This window comes from Colossoma macropomum, unplaced genomic scaffold (assembly GCF_904425465.1).
Source record: "Colossoma macropomum unplaced genomic scaffold, Colossoma_macropomum, whole genome shotgun sequence".
In the NCBI taxonomy this organism is placed as follows: Eukaryota; Metazoa; Chordata; class Actinopteri; order Characiformes; family Serrasalmidae; genus Colossoma; species Colossoma macropomum.
The window spans coordinates 20,800,643-20,826,573 of record NW_023494809.1 but is presented as its reverse complement, the minus strand read 5'-3'; the positions used below and the strand labels follow the sequence as shown (position 1 = coordinate 20,826,573).

At 37.7% G+C, this 25,931-nt stretch overlaps 1 protein-coding gene across 1 annotated transcript; it reads right to left on the bottom strand.

Annotated features, from left to right (window-relative positions):
• Window positions 1-6: 6 nt before the first annotated feature.
• On the bottom strand, window positions 7-25,663 carry ccdc191 (coiled-coil domain containing 191). Its single transcript, XM_036557928.1, has 17 exons — window positions 25,310-25,663; window positions 23,007-23,045; window positions 22,778-22,913; window positions 21,924-22,064; window positions 20,346-20,745; window positions 18,746-18,872; window positions 18,444-18,634; window positions 16,715-16,964; window positions 15,002-15,187; window positions 13,375-13,622; window positions 12,356-12,447; window positions 10,490-10,572; window positions 9,099-9,200; window positions 6,703-6,846; window positions 3,349-3,501; window positions 1,804-1,958; window positions 7-178 (listed from the first exon to the last, which is right to left on the bottom strand). Exons 1-17 carry the CDS (start codon window positions 25,385-25,387, stop codon window positions 7-9), a joined length of 2,697 nt encoding a protein of 898 aa, XP_036413821.1. The 5' UTR covers window positions 25,388-25,663.
• Between the last annotated feature and the right edge of the window lie 268 nt (window positions 25,664-25,931).

The following is a 25,931-nucleotide window of genomic DNA, read 5'->3' as shown; positions in this document are numbered from 1 at the left end:
AGCTGGTTAAAGGGATGGCGCTGGGCTCCAAACACCATCCACAGGCGAGGTGCGGAAGTCCGGGAGAATCTCGGCCACTTTGCGCCGGAGCCGCTCTCTGCGCACCTCTTTCTCTCGCTCCTCCCTCAGGGCCGCCGGCAGACGCCTCCAGCCAGAGAAACACCTTCGCGCTGACCGCCTGTGGGACACATGGCATACAATGAGCTCTTATGCTGCCTGTCAAAAGTTTAAGCACACCTAGCTTTTCAAAACCACCTTTTTTTTAAACCCTTGTTTGCTCACTCGCATAACTACATACATTACATATTAGTTTCACAGTAAGTACTGAATAATTACAAAGTCTGCAGTTCAAAGGGTGATAAATGAGCATATTTCCTTTGTGGAACTATCATAGCATAAAATACTAACAGCTTTATTTAAAGGAGAACAATATAACAAAGATGCTGCTGTTTGAGGTGTGGTTTGGGTTGAAATGTTATAAGAACAAGAGGTTATGACATCATTTAAAAAAAAAAAAGCAAATGGTATTAAATAATGAACTGTAATTATATATTCATAGTAATTAGTCATGAAGTTACAATGAATAGCTATTTGATCAGGGATATTCTCAACACGTTTCAAATATGAGGCAGTCTGGATATTAATTTTAAGTTATGGCAATACAGCTTTCACAATTATGGAATAATCTACAACTCAATTTTACAGCTTCCTACATATCGCTGCTGTCGGAACAAAACCTTGTACCTCCATTTTTGTCATTTTTCTTTTCTGACATAACTTGGAAATGCCTGTTGGCCTTAACATTGTGTGTAAACTTCAGGATAAATGGACCAAAATAAATGGCCCAAAATGACTTGGATAAAAGTCTGGTTCCATTGACTTAGATTAAAAGTAGAGTATCTTTTTTCCTTCTCCTGTAAAGTTGTCATTTTGGAGATGCAAGGTTTTGTTTTAACAGCAGCGATATGTTGAAACCTATCGAATGTTAGCATCACATCAGAATCAGTTTATATGTATCTGCAACAAAATTGGTTTTATATATAATTGAAACTTTTGAAGGGTAGTGCAATATAAGTATTGGTAATAAATATTTAGAATAATAAATAGTTGTGAAGGGGCATTACAGCCTAAAGCTAGATTTTAATATGTTATTTGTCATGTTATGTAGTATTCTGTAGCTCAGCATTACTGGTTTGACAGATTTCCTTTGTTCTTCAGTGTTCTTTCACAACAATACCCAGCATGCATTATGTGAATTCATCATGCAACCATTGGGAATCCCTGTGGTGTCAACTAATCCTGACTGCTAGCCTAGCCACTGAGCTATGGGCTAATAAATTCAACTAAGCGAGCATCAGAGAAACTCTTACCTCAGTCACTGAACAAAATTCTATGGAAAACAGCTTTTATTAGCACAAAATAGATGTCAGCTTTTAGCTTGTTGTCCTTTGATACGTCATTTCTATCAATTGAGGAATCTGTGCTTTCCGTTCTAATTAATGATATGATCTTTTGACTGGCATTAACAAGTTCACGAGAAAAAAACATCTCAAAACAGCCCACCCATAAAAATCCATCCTGAAGCAGATGGAGTTTATCAAATGTTTCTCCCCAAGAAAACTTTTGAATTGTTGGTCAAGTTCTGTCTGCAATATATCTGAAGTTATTACATGCTGTGCACTACTGCTAGTTTATGGGTGTTAACCCCAAGTGATAAAGTAATTGGCTTCTTGTACAATATATGACACCATCCTCGACAGCAGAGACAGAGACAGTAGCTGTGATGAAGCTTGCAATGCTGACCTGGCATTGTGCTCCTCCGCCTGCCGTTCTCTGTCCCAGGCCAGCAGTCTCTGGTGGGTTGCGTGATCCAGTAAAGCCACGAAAACCTTCCTGAGCGTCTGAGCCCTGTAGAAGTGCTTGGCCCGCGCCTCCAGGACACACTGCAGGTCCTTAGACTGAAACACACAGCGGGATTAATCAGCGATCAGCAGCAGCCAGGATGGGATACATTATGCAAGACAGTGTTTCAAATTCTAGTTTCAAATTCTACTTTCTTACTTTAGGGACGAGGTGAGGTGAGCTAACGAACAGTAACTAATTCCTATTCATATTGAATGGAGCCTGTATGTATTTGTGATTGTTTCTTACATTTTCAGGACAAAAATAAGAGAAAAAGAGTTTTGTTGCTCCTACAGTGCTCTTTACAAAAGCTCCATGTTTATTTCAAAACCATTTCTTTTTGATGACTGAGGTTAGGATTAAGGTTAGGTTTAGGATTAGACTTATTACAGATAGATACTCACATATATGATACATATGAAACATATTACATATACATGTGTATATATAATACGAGTGGGATATATTATTATTACTTATGTATGTGTGTATATATATATATATATATATACACAAACACACACAAGTAATAATAATATATCCAATAATATATCCCTGTGTAGAGTTTCTACACAAGTATAGACAGTATGATTTTTACAAGTCTGGAAAAATGTGGAAAAATGACAAGAAGAAAAATGTTGTTTCCTGACTTAGACGTTCAACACTCATAGCTTCCCAGATGCAGACTAAGCCTAAGTCTAGACTAAGATTTATTTCCAATGATAGGTCGCCACTTGCAATGTAATTTAGTCCAAGACTAGGCTTAATTCATGTCTGGGAAACCAGTACTATATTTTCAAAAGAATCTGGGTCACCCTTTTAATGAGTGCCAATAGAATGGGAGGCTCTTGAGTAGCAACTCATGAGGCTAAGGTCACCATGCCCAATGCCATGTGGGTATCTTGTGGGTATAAAGCCCCCCAGCATTGAGCTGTAGAGCTGTGTACCCCTCTTGGCCTCCCCTCATTACCTGACCTTACTAACACTTTTGTGGCTAAATGCAGTCAAATCCTCACAGCTATGTTCAAACATCTAGTGTAAAGTGTGTGTTTGTCTTGGCTATGTAGGAAAACTAGGACAAGGCAACAAGGTAAAGTGCTTTGGTAAAAGCTCAATGTTTCATTTTGATTAAAGTTATGATTTACTTACATAGTACTTACAGAATGTCGCTGTTCAAAAAAACATGCATCTCCAAAATGGTAACTTTACAAGAAGGTAAAAACGTTCTTTACTGTTAATGTAAAAGTCAATTTAAAGAGATAGATTTTTTTCTGTTGTTCCATTCATCATGAAATTTTCACAGCAGCTTTTGTGCTCAAATGATGTAGAAAAATACAACTGGAAAAAAAAATAGAGATACTTTCTTCGGCACAGTGGTGATATATATAATACATATGGGACACATGAATGATTCCACATCCTGACAAGGTAGAAAAAAACAATTACCTTCTGCAAGCTGCAGAAAGCTCTCCTGAGCAGAAAGCGTCTGTATAACTGCCCTGCACAGGATTCTTTCTCAGCCAGGGCCTCACCTGCAGCCTGCAGCCAGGACAGGAGGCACCGTCTCTGGAGAACCTGTCTGTGATGGTCCACAGCTTTCTGGAGAAGACAAATCCAAATATCTCATATTGCTCAATTCTGCTTTTCTCTGAGGATGTGGTGGGTACAGAGTTTCTACACAAGTATAGACAGTATGATTTTTACATTTTACATGTCTGGATTCATGTGGAAAAATGACAAGAAGAAAAATGTTGTTTCCAGACTTTCACTTACAGTTATTTTAAGTTATTTCTCTTTACTTTTTTGAGTGTATGTTTTTGTAATTGTACTGTTTACTGTCTAACAGCTTGTCTTGTCATTTTGCTGGCTTGTTCTGTTTTAGAGCAGTATATAATCAGAATAAAAATTAAAGGTGGCGATTCAACAGCATTTTGGGAAGTTAACAGCAATCACAAGTTACTATCATTTTGGGCAAACTTTTCTGACATAAAAATGGTTGGTGTACTGTTTTGTTTACATTATTAAAAAAATATATACACATATATATATCGCTGCTGTACAAAACCTTATATATATATATATATATATATTATATATATATATATATATATATATATATTATATATACATATATATATCGCTGCTGTACAAAACCTTGTATCTCCATTTTTGTCACGGATGAAATGTAAATGGACGAAAAGAAATGGCCCAAAATTACTTGGAAAAAATTCTGGTTCCATTGACTTACTTTACAAGTAACATATGTTTTTTCCTTCTCCTGTAAAGTTAACATTTTGGAGATACAAAAGGTTTTGTTCTGACAACAGCGATATATATTGTTGTGTAGGGCATTGTGGGGTCAGCAACGTGTGGCATTAAAAGACTGTTGATGACTGGTGATGACTGGTGATGACGGATTAAAAGCTTGGGGAACAGACCAATAGAGCTTTTGAAGCTATTTTATTAAAACCAACCACAATAAAATGATGTGCTATGATGCCTAGTGCCACACTGGAATGGCACCAAACAAAAGAACAAAACAAAACCTAACCACAATTGTCTACATTGAAACAAAAAGTACTTAGCTAACCTACAAATATATATATATATATCACTGCAAAAGTCTGAGACCATTAAGTCTCTGACGTAGTGTCATTGTGTCGTAGTGTCAGCTGTGGTTGGTTGTGACTGAGAACACATCAGAGTGCATCTAATTGGGTGTCTCATTGGATTGCTTTCTTCCCTCTTTACTGTTTATGTTGACTAGGCAGAGGTGAAGAGCCTGTGTTCTCCATGGAGCATGAAGTATGGCTGAGATACAATGGAAGGACTCGTATACACTAGAGCAGGAATGCACAGCCTGGCAGACTGGTGTATAATGAATCTTTACGGTTCAATGGACAATTCTGCTTTCTACTCCCAAAAGGACTCGAGGGCCATCTGGTTGGCAGACGCTCCTTTGCTGAAGGCTAGCTGCATTTGGCACTAATTGGATTTAGAGTATAGTTCTCTCACAGGTATAAATCAATGAAAAGAGCATTGTTTATCAGGGGGCTGAAAATCGCTGCTGCATGAAATCCGACTAGAGTTCTAGTGACTCAATGTCACCCATTTTTCTTCTTTTTTTTCTTCTCCTTTTATCCATCACTCACCACCCCCTTACACCGCCAAAACACCCTGTCCCTCTTAATCCATTATGATAACAGGTGTTTCGACAGGTGCAAAAGCAACAATACACCACAAATATCAGAAACCCAAGGACTGAACCCAGTGCTGTGTGAAAGGCAACATCTGGTCTTCCAGTCAGTGTGGAACTGAAACTGTAAGAGTGTCAATAAAGAAGCGTCTAATAACTTGATGGATGTTGGAGACAGTTCAAAAGTTTGGAATCACTTCAATAACATAAAACCAATGTGGGTGCAGATACACATATGTATAACGTTTCTAATATGATGCTAACATTTAGGGCTATATTATCACAATATGTAAAGACATTTTCATGATACACGGTATCCATCACAATATTTTGACACAGACACAGTGCACCACATTTAAAAACTGCTGTCAAAAATTCTGGATACAGTGGTTGTTATTCAGCATTTCACATAATGTTCTGCACTAAATCCTGCTAAACAAGACTAATTAAGCTCTCTTTTGAAATTAAACGTGCAGTTTTTCTGTGTTCTTTAAGTACTGATGATACTTACGATATGCTCAGAAAAGCATATTGTTTATCACAATAACAAAACACCCAAAACACCTGAGTAAAAAAAACACTTTTGGTTCCCTAAAGAGCTAAAAAGAGATTTGTAAGCTTTAGAAGCTTTACATAATGTAAAGTTTCTATACCGATTTAACGGTTTTCATAGAATCTTCACATTGTGTGGAGGTTCTTTTAACTTTTAAATGGTTCTTCACACTTCACACATCTCATTTGCAACAATAGTTCTTTAAAGAACCAGATACTGATTTTTTTTTTTGTTACCAAAGTGGTTCTTTTGACGCAAAATCACTGAAAAGCTCAACAGGATCGGAGCAGACCATTAACTGCCCATTCTGTTACATGAGCTAATAGACACCCATGCTGGCTAACATCATGCTGAGTGAGTGGGGGGGGACCATCCTACACACCCAGAGAGTAAGGCCAAAGTACCTCTGAAGTCGTCCATCACTCTCCATTCGGCATCTTGCTCATATTAGAAACTCTATGTGAAAACTGGTTTTCTCTATGAGAAAATAAACAGTGTTTCATCGCATCCTGTGGTAAACCACAATAATCCAAACCTGATTTGTTTAGTCCTGTGTATATTTTCCCCTAAATTAAGTCAAAATGCATAGAATGCCACAAACATAATGCAGGCAAGTTAACAGTTCCTGTGCACTGAAATGATGTGACATGAAAGTAAGTCTACTATTAAACCGGCTCAAACACAGAGTTCCTAATGAGAGAATTATTATGACGACAACTACAGAATGACAGCAACTTCAGAGGTCCATCTTGGACTCATAGCCACAGTTGGCAGTGGCATTGTCGAGGCTCGACCTCGCAATCTTCCTTCAACAGGTCCAATGCTAAGCGCTACTTATCAACCTCCCCCTCTTTTTTTAAAAGAAGAATAACATTACATTCAAATGAATATTAATATGCCTCTGATTTCAAAAGTGATGTCTCAAGGTAGATAACGAATAGAATTTCAGGTAATTGCATAAATGGACAATTACAGTATGTTATTTATCATTTAAGAACGTCTTGTTGACAAACTTTTGATTGGCAGCTTATATCTGTGTACGTCTGCTGACCTGAGTACCGGTATGACTCTTCTCCACCAGGCGTTTCCATGGCGCCAGGCCTTTGTACAGTAGCAGTGATCTGTGGTAGTGTTCTTGCGCCTGCTTCAACAACTTCTGCTCCCGCTCCATTCTCTTCTGCTTCTCCAGCTCTCTCTAAACACACAGACAGATCATTTTTTAAGGCAATGTAGTGCAGCATACTAAAGTGTTAGTTTGGCAAAAAATCTAATTTACACAATTGTACCCCAGACGTAGTTGATCAGCCATGAAATGTTTGGTGTCTGGAGTTTTACAGTGGAGCTGTGAGGCTAATGTAGCCAACAAGTAACAGAACCATTATATCACTAATTAGCATAGTGCAAACTGCTAGCCGATCCTTGACCTGCTCCATTTGATTTTGTGCAAGTTCTGGTTTGAGTCAAGTATTGTTTGGGTCTCGTCCTGCTCCCAACACTACTGGAGAGCTAATCAGACACACAGCTCTGTAGGTTTGCACAAAGCGTGAGATTTTAAAGGTGCGCACGTTATGGCCTCTGTAAGAATCTGCTAGCTACACTTACCCATGAACCCCTTCTCTGTGTCCTGAGGCATATACGTTTATGTGCACCTTCACAGAAATATAGGATCTGTATAAACTAATTTTATTTTTTTCTAATGGTATTGTGTTGTTTGGTACCACTGAGCATAGCATTGTTACTAATTCTAACTAGGCTGAGTTAGCGACTGTTTCTAGCTAAGGCTAAAGTGAACTACGCTAATCATTGAAGTTCTATCTCAAATATCACTAAATAAAAGTCATTGTAACATTAAAAAAAGCACAAACGTAAATCAGTCTTCAATCATCACATATTTGTTTCAAGATTACATTATTTTTAACAGTTTATTGTACTGAGCATTGCATTCTAGCTAATTCTATCTTGGAGTTAGCGACCGTTTCTGGCTAAGGCTAAAGTGAACTATGCTAAATCATTGATGTTCACTTTAACTTATAATAATCCACTGAAATATAAATCAGTCTTCAATCATCACATACTTGTTTCAAGATTACATTATGTGTAACAGCTTAATTGGTAAAAATACATTTTTTAAACAGCTGCAGTTACATGGAACAGACCTCCTGCTTTTCTTAAAAAGCTGCAAGTTGAGAGGAACTTTAAGTGTCTTTTGAAGAAATGGCTGCTAAATATGTGACAATGTGCATTGGTATTACTTTATAGTAATTTTTATTCTCTGTTCTTGCCTGATTATTACGATCTGTCATCTTGATATCTTTTATGAGGACCACAATAAACCTAAGGGCTTTATTGTGTTTTTTTTTAAATGCTTGTAAGTTCTGTATGAATGCAGTCTTATTTGTATCTTATTTAATTATCAAATAGATCATCATCATCATCATCAAGATGTTTAGTACTTTTGTTTTTAGCTATGTGACATACATTTAGATAGACATATAGATGCCGGTATGTTTTACAGTGTGATAAATCACATAAGCAAGTCTATTTGAGATTACTTAACATTGTTTGGGGAAAGTGTGTTTTAGGCATACAGCTCTCACAGTGCTGAGTGGTTAGCTGCATTAGTCTCATAGCTCCAGTGCAAAACCAAAGAAGCAAACATCTTGGCTAGTCGGCAATAGACAACATGAGATAAATTAGATTTTTTGCCAATCTGTAGCTCAAAAGTATATATAGTTTTAGCACCAGAATAAATAATGCTACTCAAGAACTAAATAGGCCAGTTCTTTAGCATTCACTGTTTGCTCAACTGTGCTATAAAGCTTTGTAGTCCAAAATAATCCATATGGGACAGCCCTGATCTGTAACATAAGCAAAACTAAGGAAACTATTTTAGCATATAAGGGAATAGAGGCTAATCTTGGATCTAAATTACATTCAGACCACTGCTGTGGAGAAGATGAGCTACTGGGGGTTGATATTGGATGATCTATGCTGTTCTGTCAGTGCTGGAGAAAGCTAATTAAGCAGTCGGTGCCAGGACCTGCGCCAGGATACTAAAGATTTCTCAGCAACTTCTCCTCTGTCAGGGAGTTAGGAGGAAAGTGCAAGTCCATTAAAGCAAGCGCCATCTGATATAGCAGTGTGGGGTTTAAATGAACAAATGAACTGTGAATGCATGCAAACAGCCAGAGCTATAAGCTGCTCGGTGAAACGGTTTGGAGCATAAAATGTAATAGATGACTGAGAATGACTCGCCAAATACAAATCCTTTGGGTGTTATTATGTTATCTTTTGATGTCCCGGCTGCATATTTATCTCCGTTGGTAAACTGTCACCCACTTCAAGACTCTTATCTTCATCACTGAGCTGTCTGAAACTGCTCACACAGCAGTGGTGTGAGCAAACTGCAAATACAGCTGGTTAACACACACCAGCACATACACACACCTCTCTCTGTTGTCTCCTTTCCTCCTTCCTCCTTTCTGCTGCTATGCGTTTCTCCTCCTCCTCCTGCCTCAGTCTCTCCTCCTCTGCAGTCTTCATCTGAGCCTGGGGGTAAAATTGGGGGCTATTCAAACATACAGATATCTGAACTCATATTATTCATTAACTTAATAAGGTATTTCTGAAATACAGTACTGTACAATCAGAGACCACCCTTCATTTGTGCAGTCAAAACAGTCATTAAGTCATTCATTTTTCTGTGTCTATAAAAAAGCATAAAACGTATATATAACAGAAAAGTGCACAGAAGCCTCAACTAAAAAACTAAAAATAGTATCAAATTTGCAGTATTTAGTGTGTCCACTCTTTGCCTTTATTACAGCTTCCATTCCAAACCTCCAAAGTTCAGTCTTAGAAGTTGGTTGCATTTTCTGTGTCTTACCATCCAAACAATCCAAAACACATTCAGTGATGTTGAGGCCTGAACTCTGGGGTGGTCAGTCCATTGTTCTGAAAACACCAGCAGCTTCTTTGTTCCATTTCCATTTTTCTTTTTTATCTATTTCCTTTTCTCAGTGAGGGCTTTCTGACAGCTTCACATCCTTTCAGAAGTACTGCTTATCTGATAGGGACAGTTTTGGTGGTCTGCCAGGTCTTGTGTGGTTGTTAGGAGTCCCACTTTCTCTGTTTTTTTTTATTTTATTTTAACCTAAGTTGCAGAAACGTATATCTAATCTCTGAAGAAATATCTCCTAAAAAATAAATAACTAGTACTTAATGGTTGTTGGGCTGGAAATGAATGAAATGAATGAATGAATATGAATAATGTATCTAGTAGTTTTTGACTGAGTGTGCAGAGTAAAACCACAGATAAGCAGACAAACATGCATGTAGTGCATATTCATATTAACAAAACAGTTTATACCATTTTCACCTTACTCCAAGCAAAGGATATCGCATCTCATATTAATGTAATATCTGAGTGGAGCTAAAGTCATATGCAAACGTGAAAATAAATGAACACACTTCTGCACATTTTACACAATTTCACAGCTTGCTGTATTTAACATAATGGGAAAAAAATAAAACGTTAAGTGATGCTGGTACGAAAGTGCATATTTTATGTTTTATTTCTTTCAAACACGTTAAATACAGCAAATTGTGAAATTGTGTAAAATGTGCAGAAGAGTGTTCTCTGAAACAGAAATCGTGCACTAAAATGTTACTGTGTTCTCTGTAGAAGATGTGCCGGGATAATATGACAAAAATACAAAATAGCAAAAATGGTTAAAATGAATTGGATGCTGGAGCAGGGTAAACACTATAATATGCAGGACAGGGTTCATCCTCTAGAACTAGGAACCACTGGACTACCGTCACTGTTTAATGCTCACCAACTTCTCCTCTTCTCGCCTTCTCTTCATCTCCTCCACCTCCCTCCTGCGTTCTGCACGCAGCCGCGCTCGCTCCTCCATGGCTGAGAAGGAGAGAGCGAAAGTGTGAGGCTGAAGGTCAGGTATGGGGTCTCTAGGCAGCATTTTGCCTTAAGATCTCTGTCATGTGCAATACTGTTCAAACATTTGTATTTACTTTTCATATTAATAATTCATGTTATTTTATATGCAACAATAACTTACACAGAGTAGTTTCATAAGCTAAACACCAACATGTATATTCAGATGTTTCATTTAATGTTTACAATACAGCAGTCATTAAATGATAAATAATACAGTGTTATTTTGTTATAACTTTATTTTTCGATGCTGTACAGCTTTCTCAGTCAGAATCTCTTATGGCTCTGTTCATGATTCTGGACACATATATAATTAATTCTTTTTACGCTTCTTTAAGCTTCTTAGCTTTCTAATAATTATTTGAAATGTGTATGGTTGTACAGGACTAATGTATTAGAATACACGTGTGTGTACAGTGGAGACCAAACATCTGATACTGCTAGTGAAAATAGTTTTGCAATTTGAGTGAAAAGTAATTTTAACGTAAATTTTAGAATTTCTCAGTATTTGATATTTGGTCCTCCTTTTTCTTTAATGACAGCATGCACTTGAGCAAGTTTGTGCAAAAGCATGTGATTAGATCAGATTCACCTCAGAGTCGTATGAACATGAGCTTCAATGGAAGAGATAAGATTAAAAAGGCCACAGTCACATGGTCAATGTCACAATTTAAACAGTGACCCAGAAACATGGTAGAATCTTCATTTTACTTGTCCTAACCTTTCTTTGTTTCAAACTTTTAAAAATGATTGAACTTTCTGTTATTTATTTGCAGGTTTAAAGCTACACTCTGTAAGATTTAAGGATATGGGGATTTGGAGACCTCTCTGGTGGAAATGTGTAATTGCACACAATGTGCGGAACATTTTGTAATGTGGGTTCTGCTTCAGAACCCTTCCCTGAGCAGATGAATCTGATCAATGCAAGTGTATTTAAAGAGTATTCAAAGAGAACTCAGTCAAAATCTGGAGACGGTTGTGTCTTCGGAGGACATAAGTAAATTATCTCCTGTCATGATATTTTCATCAGTGTGATGCTGATATTTCAATTGAAAGCCAGACCTTCTTTTTTCAGCCTGTGCGCATGATGTTAATAAGTAAAGACGAAGGAGGTGGTTCAAAAACTCCTGCCAAATCTGACTTGACGCCTCAGACTTTTAAATAATTATTTCAGGCTTTCAGGGTGACTCACAGCAGCACACGCACACCCTCTGACTCAATAATGCTATCATTTTCAATTTCCACAAAAAAAGTACACAGTGCAGCTTCACATGAAAAACATCCCAGATTTTCAATGTGGTCTCAGACTTTTGGACCACACTGTATCTTCAACCAAATATGTTTTTGTAAACGTTAATTCCAAACTTTTGAACAGAAGTGAATGTGCTTGCAATCAATATTTTGGTTTGGCTTTATTTAGGTCTATACTGGCAAGTGAAACTGAGCGTGGGTGTAATCACTGTTTTGGATGCAGGGTGTTTAAGATTTATACCTTTTGTGCAGAGAAGGGGTGCTAAAATCTTTCATCCTCACACCTAGGAGCCCTTACGTTGCCCCCGTACGGCTAAACTGCCTCTTCTATTCTCAGTCCTCCCACATGGCACTAAATACAGCCTGAGAGGCAGTGACTTCACTGCTGGATTATTTTACTGCAGAAAAGCATGAGGGGATTTGTGCTGTCACCACACTGGCAGGCCTGTTTCAACTTAGTGGAGGTGTGAATTGTCTCAGTGTAGGTAGAACTGACCTCGTACTGCAGGGTGAGGAGCCATTTGGCGACTGGCTGTGGCTTTGGGGGTTGGATGACTGGCACTGTCTTCCCTTGAGGCTCTGTTTGATCTAGAATTGTGAGATGCAGGAATACCTTAGTGACTCTCTCTATCTGAATCTTCTTTTCTCTATTCACCTGTCTGTCTGCTCACAATAGCACAAAGCAATGAGGCATCAGCTATAATTAATTCAGGGGATTACAATAGCTTCCCTCCCAATGAATTCCTTTATTATACAAAACAGGCAGAAAATTAGGTTTAGATCGATATAGAAATAATCTCATTGTCTAAGGCTTCCAACAGAGGAATCTGCTTTTAAAGCAAAATTTTGTCAAAAAACTAATTTACACAATTTTACCCCCACTGCAGTCAATCAACCAAGACATGTTTGATGTCTGAAATTTTCTTCTTTACTTTTGCACAGGAACTACAAAGCGAATGTAGCTGACAAGTAATGGAAGCTTCTGTACACCAATTAGCATCTTGCAAACTATAGGCCTAAATCATCACACACTTCCTTCAAACCATGTTGAGTTGTTAAGCAATCTCAAATAGACTTGCTTATATGGTTTCTGACACTGCATGAATAACACACTGTTATCTATAAAAATGGACAAAAGAAAAAACTCAATTCTAAAAAAGTTCAGGCAGTATATGAAATGCTAACAGAAAAAAAACATAATACGCAGTTTTCACGAAGATTCTGACATTCACCAATGTTTTCTCATTTGGGATTTGTTCTTAGGTAAGATCAGAATCCTCACACACTCAAGAGCACAAAGGTGTGAACAATTCTGCGGTTTAAGGACACGTCATGAATCTGACGTAGACTTTTTTTGATGACCCTTCTCAAGAACACATTTAAGAAGCAACTTAGGAAGATATTGGTGAATGAGACAATGTTTTTTGAAATTAAGTTTAGTATTTTGAATAGCATAAAAAAAAGTAAGACTGTAGATAAATTATACTTCATAACGTGAGCTGTCCAGGAAGGTACCTTGTCTCAGCATCTCCACCACCTGTGCTGGCGTGTGTAATGATGTGAGGTGCTGAGTTTTTGGGTTGGGCTGTTGGAGTCGCTGCTGCTGACTCTGCAGTTCTCTCTGCCTCCTGCCTGAGCTCCAGAAAATTCTGTCTCTCCTGCAGGCATGAGATCAGCTCCTGTTGCTCTTTGAGGAGACGTCTCTGCTCTGCAATGGTCTGCTGCTGGGCTGCGTAACGATGCTCAAACCGGCCACCGCACACCTACAGTTTAATTGTCATATGTTAGTAAACAGACTTGTAAACGGACGTGTTGGTTCAGCAAGCAAGTCTATTTTAGATAACTTAACAAGACTGATGCAGTTTGTTATCTAAAACAGACTTGCTTATGTGGTTTCTGACACTGTATGACAAACTGTTGTCTATAAAAAATGACAAAAGTAAGGATGTAATTCTGGTTCAAGATATGTGCTACTACTGTTTGTAACTATGCAATATACTTTTGTTTATTTTTATATATAACAGTACAGCATACAGTTTTAGAAACTGTGTAAGCAAGTCTATTTAAGATTGCTTAATTGATTGCTTGTGTAATTAATAACACTGTGAAACACAGTAAATTCCTGTATATCTACAGCAAGACTGGACATGATTTACAGTTGATTCACTGACTCCATCACTTAGACAATGGCAACAAAAATTATTTAGACATTTGTGCCAAACTTTAAAAAGTATTAAATTCATTGTATTGGGAAAGAAAAGGTCACACCAAGTGGTATTAAACAGGCAATTCTGTCTGCCATCAGTTAGATGTTGTGCTAAAAGTGTTTTTTTCTCTGAAAGAAATGTTTTGTTAAACATGTCATACAGAAACCTAAAAAAACGTGATTAAAGTTCACTAATGGTTAAAGTGTTGCTTTATGGGCCATAGCATATACAAACACCATCACCAACGTTCAATTGAAAACAATGTCCTAAATGTTGAGCAGAAAGCGTTTTGCATTCTCCACTTAAAGAGTGAATCCCTCACAACTGTGCAACACGATTTTCGTCGCTAGTGAATCTCCAACAGCTCAGAGCGGTCATCGTTGGTACCACAACACTGGATGATCTCGAAATCGCCCTGAAAGAGCAGTGAGTAAAGTGACACCCAACACGCTCAATCGAGTATGGGATGAATTTGACTATGGTTTTGATGTTGTCCGTACAGCTGGAGGACGTTCATACTGAGCACTTGTAAAATTACATAATAAACTTTATGCTCATTCAAACCATTTACAATTTATTAAATTGTTCTGTAATGATTTACGAGTGAAACACATCATTTTGAAATCAGATGAATCTTTTTGAATCACCCTGTATCTTGGCTGACTACAACTGGGGTAAGGGCAGGGACACGGGAAGGTGTTGTAAGTTGGGGTTGATAAAATTTTAAGCTGCATATACATAAATAAAAATGGAAAAATACAAACTCCTCTCTAAAACAATCACACATGGGCCTTTGTTTCACGTCAGCTTCAAGTTAATATCTCTATATTATATTACTGTTTTTAGCAGTTGCAGTCCTGAAGGGGAAACAGGTTTAGCTGAACCATCACTTTAAAAAAGAAATTGAATGTTTTTTTCACAACTACTACAACTACCTCTACACTCTGGCTGCGGGGGACGCTATTCAGGGGCTGCCTCTGTTGAGCTCGAAGGAGTTCTGTTGGTGAAAGAGCAGCATGGCGACGTGTCACCTGCCAGGCCTGAGTGGGAGGGGCCATTTTCCTGTTAGTCACAGTGGGCGGGGCAGAAGCTGAGGTGACCCCTTGCACTGGTGCCTGGATCTGGTGGTAAAATGTATATATGAACAGGGTATTAGACCTTGTAAATTGTCATCTCCAATGCAGTCTGAAGAGGATACCATGAAAAATCCTTTATTACTCTCATATCTCTCCAGTGCTGAGGCTGGGGGGCACGGATAATTACACAGTGGGGGAGCTGACAAAGTAAAGCTCATATGTTTGCACTATCTAACGTTCCCTTTTACCTTGTTATTTTCAGTTTAATTAACTCTGTCCTTCGCGTCTCAGTTTTATCTCTCCCAGTCTCACAATGCTTCTTCGTATTCACTAACAAAGTCAGGAGGGACACATTTTTACTGGCTCTGAATATTCAACAAGGGAAAGTTTCTCTGCTGCTACAATGAAGCAATGCAAGCAAGGTGTCAAACAAGGTGAGTAACTTTTTTTGGAAAGTCTTACTATGTTTAAATAATGCAGAGGCACCTAATATATAGCACTACTATTTTCATTGAAAAATGAAAATATATATAAATTATGGTACAAATATCAGATACCCTTCATTTGTTTAACTGCCAGTCAAAACTACAATTAGGTACGAGTTACTCATTTTTCAGGAGATGTTTCTGAGAAGGTTAGATAAGGTTGGATAGATAAAGAAGGGGAAATTCAAAGGAAAATAAGTAAAAAAACAAAGGTTTCTGGAACTGGAGTTTAAAAAATGATACAGAGCCAGAGATAGTGGGACTCCCAACAACCATGCAAGACCATGCAAGACCTGGTAGAACCACCTCAATCAAGGTAAACAGTACTTAAAACTTTCATCTTTGAAAGATAGGAGAAAATCAAGCTCCACTCTTGCTCTAGATCTGAAAACTACTCATCCTTCCACTGTGAGAAGGCAACTTAATGCTATGGGTCTGAAAGGACAGCTGTTACTGAAAGAAGGAAATTTGCACTAGAACACTGAAACTGGACATCTGAGCTGTGAAAGAAGGTTTTATGGATTATAATTGGCATTACAAAGAAAATACAGCCAGCTTCTAAGACTGAACTTTGGAGGAGTGGAAAAATATTCCTTTAGATCTCTTTGAAAAACTGAAAGCAACTCTTCTGAAAAGTAAGGAAACTGTAATAAAGACAAAAGGTAGACAAACTAAATACTGATGCTGATGATGAAACTTACACCTAATGACCGTTTTGACTTGTTTCTGACTTTGCATAGTACTGTATGATTTTTAAATGCCCCAACAAGTGGTGTCAGCATCTGGGTATCTTCTTCAGTCCTGCTAAAATCATCTCAGATGGCTCCTCATGAAGCTGCTTAGGAGGATGATCAAGAGTGAATAAAGCTACATCAACGGGGGTCTACTTTCTAAAAGTATCTAAAATACAGGATATTTTTATATAACACTTCTGTTACTTGTTATTGTGTTGTTTTTGTTACTGTGTTATTTCTTAGTTTTTATGTCTTCACTTTTATTATAAAATGTGGAAAATAGTAAAAATAAGAAAAATCAAACTTTTGACTGACACTGTATCTTGTTAAGTATATTTAAGTATTTCACTCACAGGTTGAGTGCTGTACTCAAATTTGGTGGATGTATTAGGCATGTCAGCAAGTGGTCGTTCGCTGCAGTTCTCTCTGGTCAGTTTCCCAGAAGCAGCGGCGCTGATCAGGGCGGCCATTTTTTGCCTTGTTTCCTCCTGCTGGCTGAGGAGTTCCCTGCGTTCCTTTTCCATTCGGCACCACAACCGCCAGTCATTAAGACAGCGCCTCAAAAGCCGTCTCCGGTCACTCTCTGCCGCAACTTGATGGCGCCTACAGGGAGAGAAAACACACCTCAAGACCCACCAAGACGACTGCTACTGGCCTGCAGTGCTGGCTGGGTTTAGCTGAGGCTCCCTGTTGTCACTGTCAGAGTCTTTTATGGCGAACAATGAATAGATCCATTAAGCAAATGAACGCCTCAGACTCCCTCCAAGCAAAGAGTGTGAATTTGAAAAGTGAATGTAAATATCCTTTTTTCAAGTTTTAATCTTATAATGTTGCTGAGAGATTTCAAAGTGCAACTTTCCAAAATGTAAGAATACTTTTTCATATTCCTAACGTTATTCTCAACAGCTTAAACTGTAAGGAGGTGCCAGCTGGTCCACACTTAAAAACCTCACTCAATTTACACACACGTTACTGAATAGTTCAAAATAGTTATTGGATTAAAGCCTTAAAAAGCCCTAAAACTAATAATGGATTAATATCCTTAGAGTTTAAGAGCCCTGCAGTTTCAACTTTATGTTGGTAACAATCTTCTCCTTTGACCTAGAGAACATGATGTCCATTATTTCCATGCATAATCTGTAAGGTAACATGCCTCACATTACCAATGAAAGAAAGGTCTAGACTGCAGGCAGGTCAGACTAACACCCGCACTCTCTGATTACATTGCCATGCTATTATAATACTTGCATAAAGTGGCTTGGCAGTGTCATGCTGAAGTAAGCATGGATGTTCCTGAAAAAGACGTCATCTGGAAGGCAGCACATGTTGCTCAAAAATGTGCATATGTGCTCTTTCAGCGTTAATGGTGCCTTCACAGATTTCACAGATCGGCAAATTACCCACTGAAACACCCCCAAACCATGACAGACCCTGGCTTTGAACTGTACTTTATGCTGGCAACAATCTAGATGATCTGGAGAACACATGTCTCTTATATCCACAAACACTCTGAAAGGTTAACTTATCAGACTACAATAGATGTTTGCACTGTGCATCAGTCCATTTCAGATGAACTCAAGCTCAGAGAAGTCGGAGGTGTTTCTGGACTGTGCATAATACAGTCTTAACTTGCATTTGTGGATACAGTAACAAACAATATTTCAGATGCAGTGTTAATGCAGTGCTTCCTGATGGATCGAAGGTCACAAACATAGTGTTGTGGTTTTTCCCTTGCCCTTTATGCACAGAGATTTCTCAAGTTTCCCTGAATCTCTTAATGTTATTATTCATTACAGTGAAAAACTTGCCAAAAATCACTTATTGAGTTCAGCAGTTCTTAAACTGTTGGACTATCCGTTGAAATATTCACTGAGACAAGCTTTGACCAATTTCTCAGTTAATTAACAGACAAGGCTAAAAGGAATTAAATGGCACTACAGTTATATGTGCAGGGTTATTCCACTGTATTCCAAATGCTAGTTGCAGGCTAGCATTAGTTTGCATTGCTAAGTGTGTATGTGTGTGTGTGTGTGTGTGTGTGTGTGTGTGTGTGTGTGTGTGCATGTGTGTGGATGTTCTTGCCTGTTATCCATCCTCAGTTCCTCCTCTGTTCTCTCAGCCTCTCTCTCCTCTCTCTTCACCCACACCAGCGCTCGCCACGCCCGCCACGCTCTCAGCTGCCTCTTCCAATCACAGAGCGCTGCTGCCTTACCCAGCCGCACCCTCTTGTCCAGTACCACTGAGTACCAGGCTGAGAAATGCTTCTGCATGCACTAGAACACACATACTCACACCATTACTAACCCACTGAAGTGATATCACGATACACATACATATAATCCTACAATCTCCACTTCACATTAGCACATTGGCAACATGCTAACCTGCAGATTGAGAATGTGCACCCTTGCCTCCACTTCCTGCTCTCTGCGTTGCAGCTGCCTCTGTGAGTCAGGCTTTGGTGCTAGAGAGCGTCGACTCACTCGCTGCTTTTCCATCCTCTCGCGTTCTCTGTTCCACAGAAATACAGGAAACATTATTTGCTGCCACTTTATGGCGTGTATACATAGCTTACTCACTGTTCTGTCGTTTAAAGGGGAATTCCACTGATTTTTCAAAATCTCTGCACAATTCAAGTGTCAAGATATAAATACAGTCATTCAGATTGGTTTATTGTAAAATGGCTCATTGTAGAGAAACTTACTGGCTCGAATTTCTTTATAGTGATGTTGATAGGAATGAGGGGTCACAAAGTCTACAGTGCAAATGTTAAATTTTATTTACTATCCAAAACCAGCATAAATCTACACTTTTTCTGGGTTTTTATAGGGTAACACTGAATAATCGGAATAAATAAGTTTTTTCTTTACAGTATATTTTGCCTTCCAACACCCTGCATGTACCTTTTCACCACGAATGCATTTTACAAAATATATTTAAGTTCAGTTGTATCTCCATTTATAATTTTCTGTGATGTTTTGTGAATGATTTGGATGTCTGGTTACTATCACCACCACTGTGAAGAAATTCTGACTAGGTACATTTCTTTAGAACAAAGCATTTCACATCAAACTACTCTGAAAGACTTTGCTGACATGATAATGGTGTAATTATGCAGAAATTCTTAAAAAAAAAATCGAATTCCCTTTTAAAGCAGTACCTTGGCAACCAATTAATAATTTTCCACCACAAATGTATTTGATCAGTCAAAAAATGTTTGGTGATATTTGCTTCAGTACTCTTGCACTGGGGCTACAAGGCTACTGTAGAGCTATAAAAATAAATAGAAGTATGTTGCTTAGTCCTTAGAGCCCTACACCTGTGTTTTGCAGGCATTTTGCCTGACTAAATTTTTTATGTGACAACTCAGTTTGAAGCAAGTCTTTGATGATTTAACCCCTTAAAAGGCCAGGGCCCGATGACAGGCCCAAAGTTTTATTACACACTTCTATAACCGTAGAATAGTCTTAGTATGAATAGGCCTGAGATTTTAAGGGATTATAGCAGCACTACGTAATTTTTGTTTTTTGTTAAAAGAAGAAGTAGCATTACTGAGTCTGGAGAAAAAAGAACATGCTAATATATGGTGTGTGTACGCTGCTGCAAGTCAGCCAATAGTAAATAATTCGCTTACACCAGGTTTGAACTGAGTTCTCTTTGAATACTCTTTCAACAAGCTCACAAACATCAGATTCATCCACTTGTTGGAGTTCAAAGCACAACCGACGTTACAAAATGTTCTTCCGCACATTGTGTGTAATTACATGTTTCCACCAGAGAGGTCTCCAAATCCCCAAAACGTACATAGTGCAGCTTTAGGTATGCGGAATACAATGCTAATTAGTGGGGTACTTGCTTATTTGCTAAATTAACCTCAAAGTTGAAAATCTAAAGAAGCAAGTATTGGCTGACTGAGCACATATGTCACATATACAATTTTGTAAATTTGTTTTTTTGTTTTAATAGTATAATGATAAGCTTTACGTCTTTCGCGCGAGCTGCTCCATGCTTCTCTTTTCCTCCATCTCTCTACGCAGCCGCATCATCTCCTGCTGTAGAAGCTCATCCTGCCTGCGGGCCTCCTGCTTCCTCTTTCTCTGTTCCTCACGCTCCAGTCGCTGCGCCTCCTCTCGCGCCTCCCTCCGTGCTTCTTGCTCCTTGCGCTGCTTTGCCCGTTCTGCATCCCTCCGCAAGCGCCTCTCCTTCACCTGTTGATGACGCACCTGCATGGTGATACTGGGGTCCCTGCATTTCCTCTCTGGCTCTGCATCTAGCCTGAGACCCTCCACTGCCCTAGAATCCAACAATTCAGTCTCCATCAGGTCCTGGAGGAAGTCGTACACCTCAAAACTCTCATCTTCCTGCGCAAGTTGAGAATACATATCTGATGGAGGTAGAGAGTGAAAGAAAGGTGGATAAGGAAAATGGGGAAAATAAAAAAAAAACATGAAAAACAATCAAATATTAAAAAATGAAGGTGCCAATGAAACAATGCCACAAAATAACCTTTTGGCTCCCTAAAGCACCTTTTAGTTGAGTGGTTCCAACTGAGTTTTCTAAAGAAAGAGTTTTTAGGGAATCAAAAGTGGTTAATCTGGCATTGGATTTGGCAGCGGCTCTCAAACTGGCGCCAAAGGGGAGTGCTGAGTGGGCCGCAAAAAAAATCTCAGAAGTTGTATCTGTACTTAGTATGATTTAATTTAATAAATAAATAAATGTTATTAAATGTTATGAAAATGAGACACAGGCCTAACAAAATCAAAATTCATGACCATAACCTGCACACTTAACAAGTTACCTGTAATGTCATAGAAGAAGGCCACAAGTTCTGAGAAGACATGATCGTTGTTCATCATGATTTTCATGATGATTTTCAAAAATCGCAGCTATCATGCCTTGTGATATGTAACAATGTTCCAAAGCAATCACATTTCGCCGTGCATACATCGTTCCTCTGAATGTCCTCTCAAATACATGGTTGTTAATTTTGCTAGAACACAAACAAAAATGCTTTGCTACATTAGGTAGTTAGGTTGCTTTGGCAGCAGTAGACCACAGTTTGAACAGCTGCTGTTGCAATTTAATAGTGTTAAAGTTTAACAGTAGACTTACTTTCATGCAACATCATTTCAATGCGCAGTAGCATTAGCTTGCTTCTACCATAGTAGTAATATTCATATTTTGACTACTACACGACCTTTTGATTTAGAGGTTCCAGTGACATTTGGGGGAAAAACGTACACAGGAAAAAACATGTCAGCTTTAGAACAGTTTTTATACCACAGGCCATGAAGTGATTTTTGAAAACCAATTATTTTTCCCACATAGAAAAACTGCTTAGAGTCTGAGTTCCTAATATGAGTATAACGTTGTCTACAGAACGATGACTTCAGGTCTATATAATCGCAATATGGTTCTAGATAGATAGATAGATAGTTAGATACTTTATTGATCCCGAAGGAAATTTAGCAGCCTATGGAAAAGGCTGCCACCCACAGCGGCGCTGGAAGTTGAAAAATCAATATTATGCAGCCCTACTTGTTATAGCACATAAATATGCACCATCAAAGTTTTTGTAGTTCAGGTTTGCTGTCTTCTCTGGACTTTGCGTTTTACTTGAACCAATCAGCTCCTCCTCTTCCTCGTCCATTTCCAACTCTAGGCGCAACTTTGTATTCATCCAGTCACTAAGAATAGCTTGAGCTGTAGGATACAGAAGACAGAAGAGAGCAAACAAACATAAACTCACCCCTTAAAATGACTAGTTATGCTAATATATCATGTCTCTGATATGTAAAAGCATAGTATCCTACTAATAATAAAATGTATAATACATTTACCTGGAACATGCCAGTATAGGTATAGAAACATGCTGTATGAATGATTAAACCCTTAACCCTTCTTTACTTTCATAACCAAGAAACTTACAGATTTAGTTTCATAGTAGTGATGAATAATCAAAGTACTGAACAATAAGTCTCATGTCATGGAAAACTCCTTTTTTTTAAATAAAAGAGTTTGATGTAGTATGTAAACATTGTTAAACTTGCAAAATATCCCATCATATTTACATATATGCAAATACTGAGCCTGAAGAAGTTTAGCTCCACCCACCCTGAAGTTATAAGGAGTGTTTCAGCCTGAACTGCTTTTTGAGGCACAATACAGGGCAGCCATTCAGAGCAGAGACCATATATATATATATATATATATATATATATATATATATATATATATATTAAAGACACGGTAACAACAACACTCTGTTTAATTCTAAGGCATAAAAAAAAGATCGGAAAATGGTCATGTAAATAAAAACCAATTAGCACTGCTTTTGCTAGCCTAGATTTCAAAGGGTTAAAAGTGACTGTGTAAATATGAAGGCCTGAGTAGAGTATTTTATCAGCTGGCCGTACCCTCACTGTATGCGTCATCATGGTCCTGTAGTTGCTCCAAGCTTTGCAGGGCAACAGCCTGGCTGTGTTTAGCAGTGTGTCGTTTCTGCGGTGAGAATACTTCAGACACAGCAAACTCTGACGCCATCTCGACTCTCTGAAAAAAATTAAAATAAGCAGATTTTAAGCTTTTTTGTCTTATACTGTCTCTTAATTATATCCCTTTACTGCATGTTTCTCTTACACTAACCTTCATCCATTGGTTTATATCACCATCAGTCAGTTGCACCTGCATAAAGGAGGGAATCAAGTGTACAAAGATTTAAGACCACAGATTATAAGGTAAGAGAAGAAAATGCCCACTATTTACTATAGTGTCAGATAGATGGGTGGGAGTGAAGGTGAGTGAACTAGGGTGGCGCTGACCCTCCCCTGATGACTCTGCTCAGATAATTCATATGTGTATTAAGATGTAATACCCTGCTTAGAAACCATGTCTCGCTACAAATATGCATAATACATACCCAGATTTGCTCAGAGAGTCCATCTAATTCCTATAAGCTGCACTTTCTATGAGATTAGTAAGGTCGACACCTTTTTTGGATTAATAAGACTGTCTGGATTTTGTTAAGTAGACAGCTTCTTGTACAGGATCAGGAGGATGAAGTCAAGGTACAAGTGAGTGAAATCAGAGTTAGTTAAACTCAGGCTCTCTAGACTGCATTAAAAACTCCAGTGACTCCAGAGATTCTGCTAAACTGCAGAACAGCAATTCTTCCAAAAAAAGTATAGCTTGCAATCCTTACATATCAGGACAGTTTGATAATAAAAACTATGCATATTTTTAAAAACAATACCTTTTTTTCAAACGATAAAGGTAGTCTTTTACAATTTGAGGTGAAAAACAACAAAAGGATGTATTTAGAGATCAATAACATTTGGTTTGGCCCCAGGTCCATTTACCCACCTTCTAAAGGAAGCTTTATAGAATCATTTTCAATCTAATCAAAACCTATTACTGTTTTAAATTCAATGAATGCTATGAAAGACTGAATCCAACCATCATATTTGAAAATTTAGGAAAGTAACATCATTTATTTACATCACCAAATCCTAAATCAGCCTTGTTACTAAATAAAGGCTAAGCCTAGACTAAAACCAATTTCCAACAGTAATTCTCCATTTACATTGAAATTCAGTCCAAGATTAGACTTAATCCATGTCCAGGAAACTGGCACTAACAGCTGGTTTCCTGGTCAGAGATTAAAGGGGAAATTCCACCGATTTTTCTAAATTTCTGCATAAATAATTAAGATGTAAACAAAGTCATTCTTAAGTCTGATGTGTGTCATGATGTCTACAATGCAAATACAGTCATTTTATTTACTATCCAAAACAACCAGTGAACCTACAAGTGTCTTCTCAGTTTCTATAAGTAATGTTAATGACAGTAAAATTGTCATAAATCAGGAAACAAAAAAGCTTTCTTTGGGGACCATTTGCCTTACAACGCTGTACATGTACCCATCCACCATCAATGTAGTCCAAAACCTTGTTTCAAAACTACTGTAATACATTCAGTCATCTTGGGCAACATATTCATAACCATTTAATGTAATAACCTGCTGTGATGTAGTGTTTAAAGACATTAATGTTTTAGATATCCATATTCTATTTAACACTGTGAAAGAATCTCACTCAGTAAGTTTCTCTAGAACAGAGCATTTCACATCAAACCATCCTAAACAACTTTGTTTTTACCACTGAATTATGCAGACATTTCAATGGAGAATCTGCATTCAGAATGTTGTGTCCAGGACTGGGCTTAATCCATCACTGAGAAACTGACCCTAAGTGTGTGCGTGTAATTTTGACAGTAATAAAATTAGTATGACTCACAGAAAATAAGATAATTTGATCTAATGAAGAAGATGCTGGAACGTATACTTATTTCATTAGCAACATAAAGAATCATATGGAAGCCCGTTTCTGCCACCAGAGGAAAATATATCAGCATTTAAGTCATGATAAAGTTTTACATAATTATAATAATAATTTACATAATAATGAGAATAATCATGACTTATGAGCTAATATTTCATAATAATTACTTAGTATCTCATAATGAGAAAAAAATGATCATAGTTATGAGAAAGTAAGTCATAATTATGAGAAAGTACGTCATAATTATGAAATTAAATGTCATTATTATTAAATACTAAGTCATAATTGTGATTGTCAGTCGAAATTATGAGAATGTAAGAGTCACAATAATGAGACGCTAGTCATAATTATGAAATATTAAGTCATAATTATGAGATTGAATCCCATTATTATGAGATACTAAGTTATAATTATGAGATAGGATCTCATTATCATGAGATAGCAAGTCATAATAATGAGAAGCTATGTCATAATTATAAGATGCTGCGTCATAATTATGGAAAACTTTCTCATTATTACTTACTGAATGGCTATATATTTTTACCAGTAGAGTTTCCATAGACTCACAATCCTGATAACAAGCAGTCAAAGAAGACACACTTCACTTGCCTTACTGCTTGGTTGGGTTCCACTCCTTGTAAATCTTTTCCAGCGAAAAATATCTGGCCTGTGTGACTGATTTGCCATTCTTTACCTCAGGTTTTATAAAACAACGAGCTGAGTAACGTCGCTAATGTCAGAGAAGGACTGGAATCCTACGGAAAACGTAGCCTGCTAATACAGTTACAGAGAAAACACATACAAAAAATTCTTCATCATTTTTATAGCTCTGTGAACGTACAGTAAAACGCTGCACATGTCACAAGTTTAAACTTTGAGTTATTTTTTAAAAACAAACTCTTCAGCAAAACTACAAAAAACATGCAAACATTTAACACATCTAACAACACGACGAGTCGAATCCCTGACCGTGTTGAATTGAGGGAATTGTAGTGCAACCGTTAAGCTGGGATGATTCGAATATTCTTGCGTAAAACTACAAATCCCATCAACACTCAAATGTAGCGAAGCGTTCATTTGGTAACCTTGGTAACAGACTTTTTTCACACTCGACAGGGTTTTTAGTAGCAAATGTTACATTTTGAAAACATTTTTTACATAAATAGTGAACTTTTTTCGCAAAAAATGGCCAACTTTATTTGTTAATTTTATTCTGTGGTATGATTTTTTG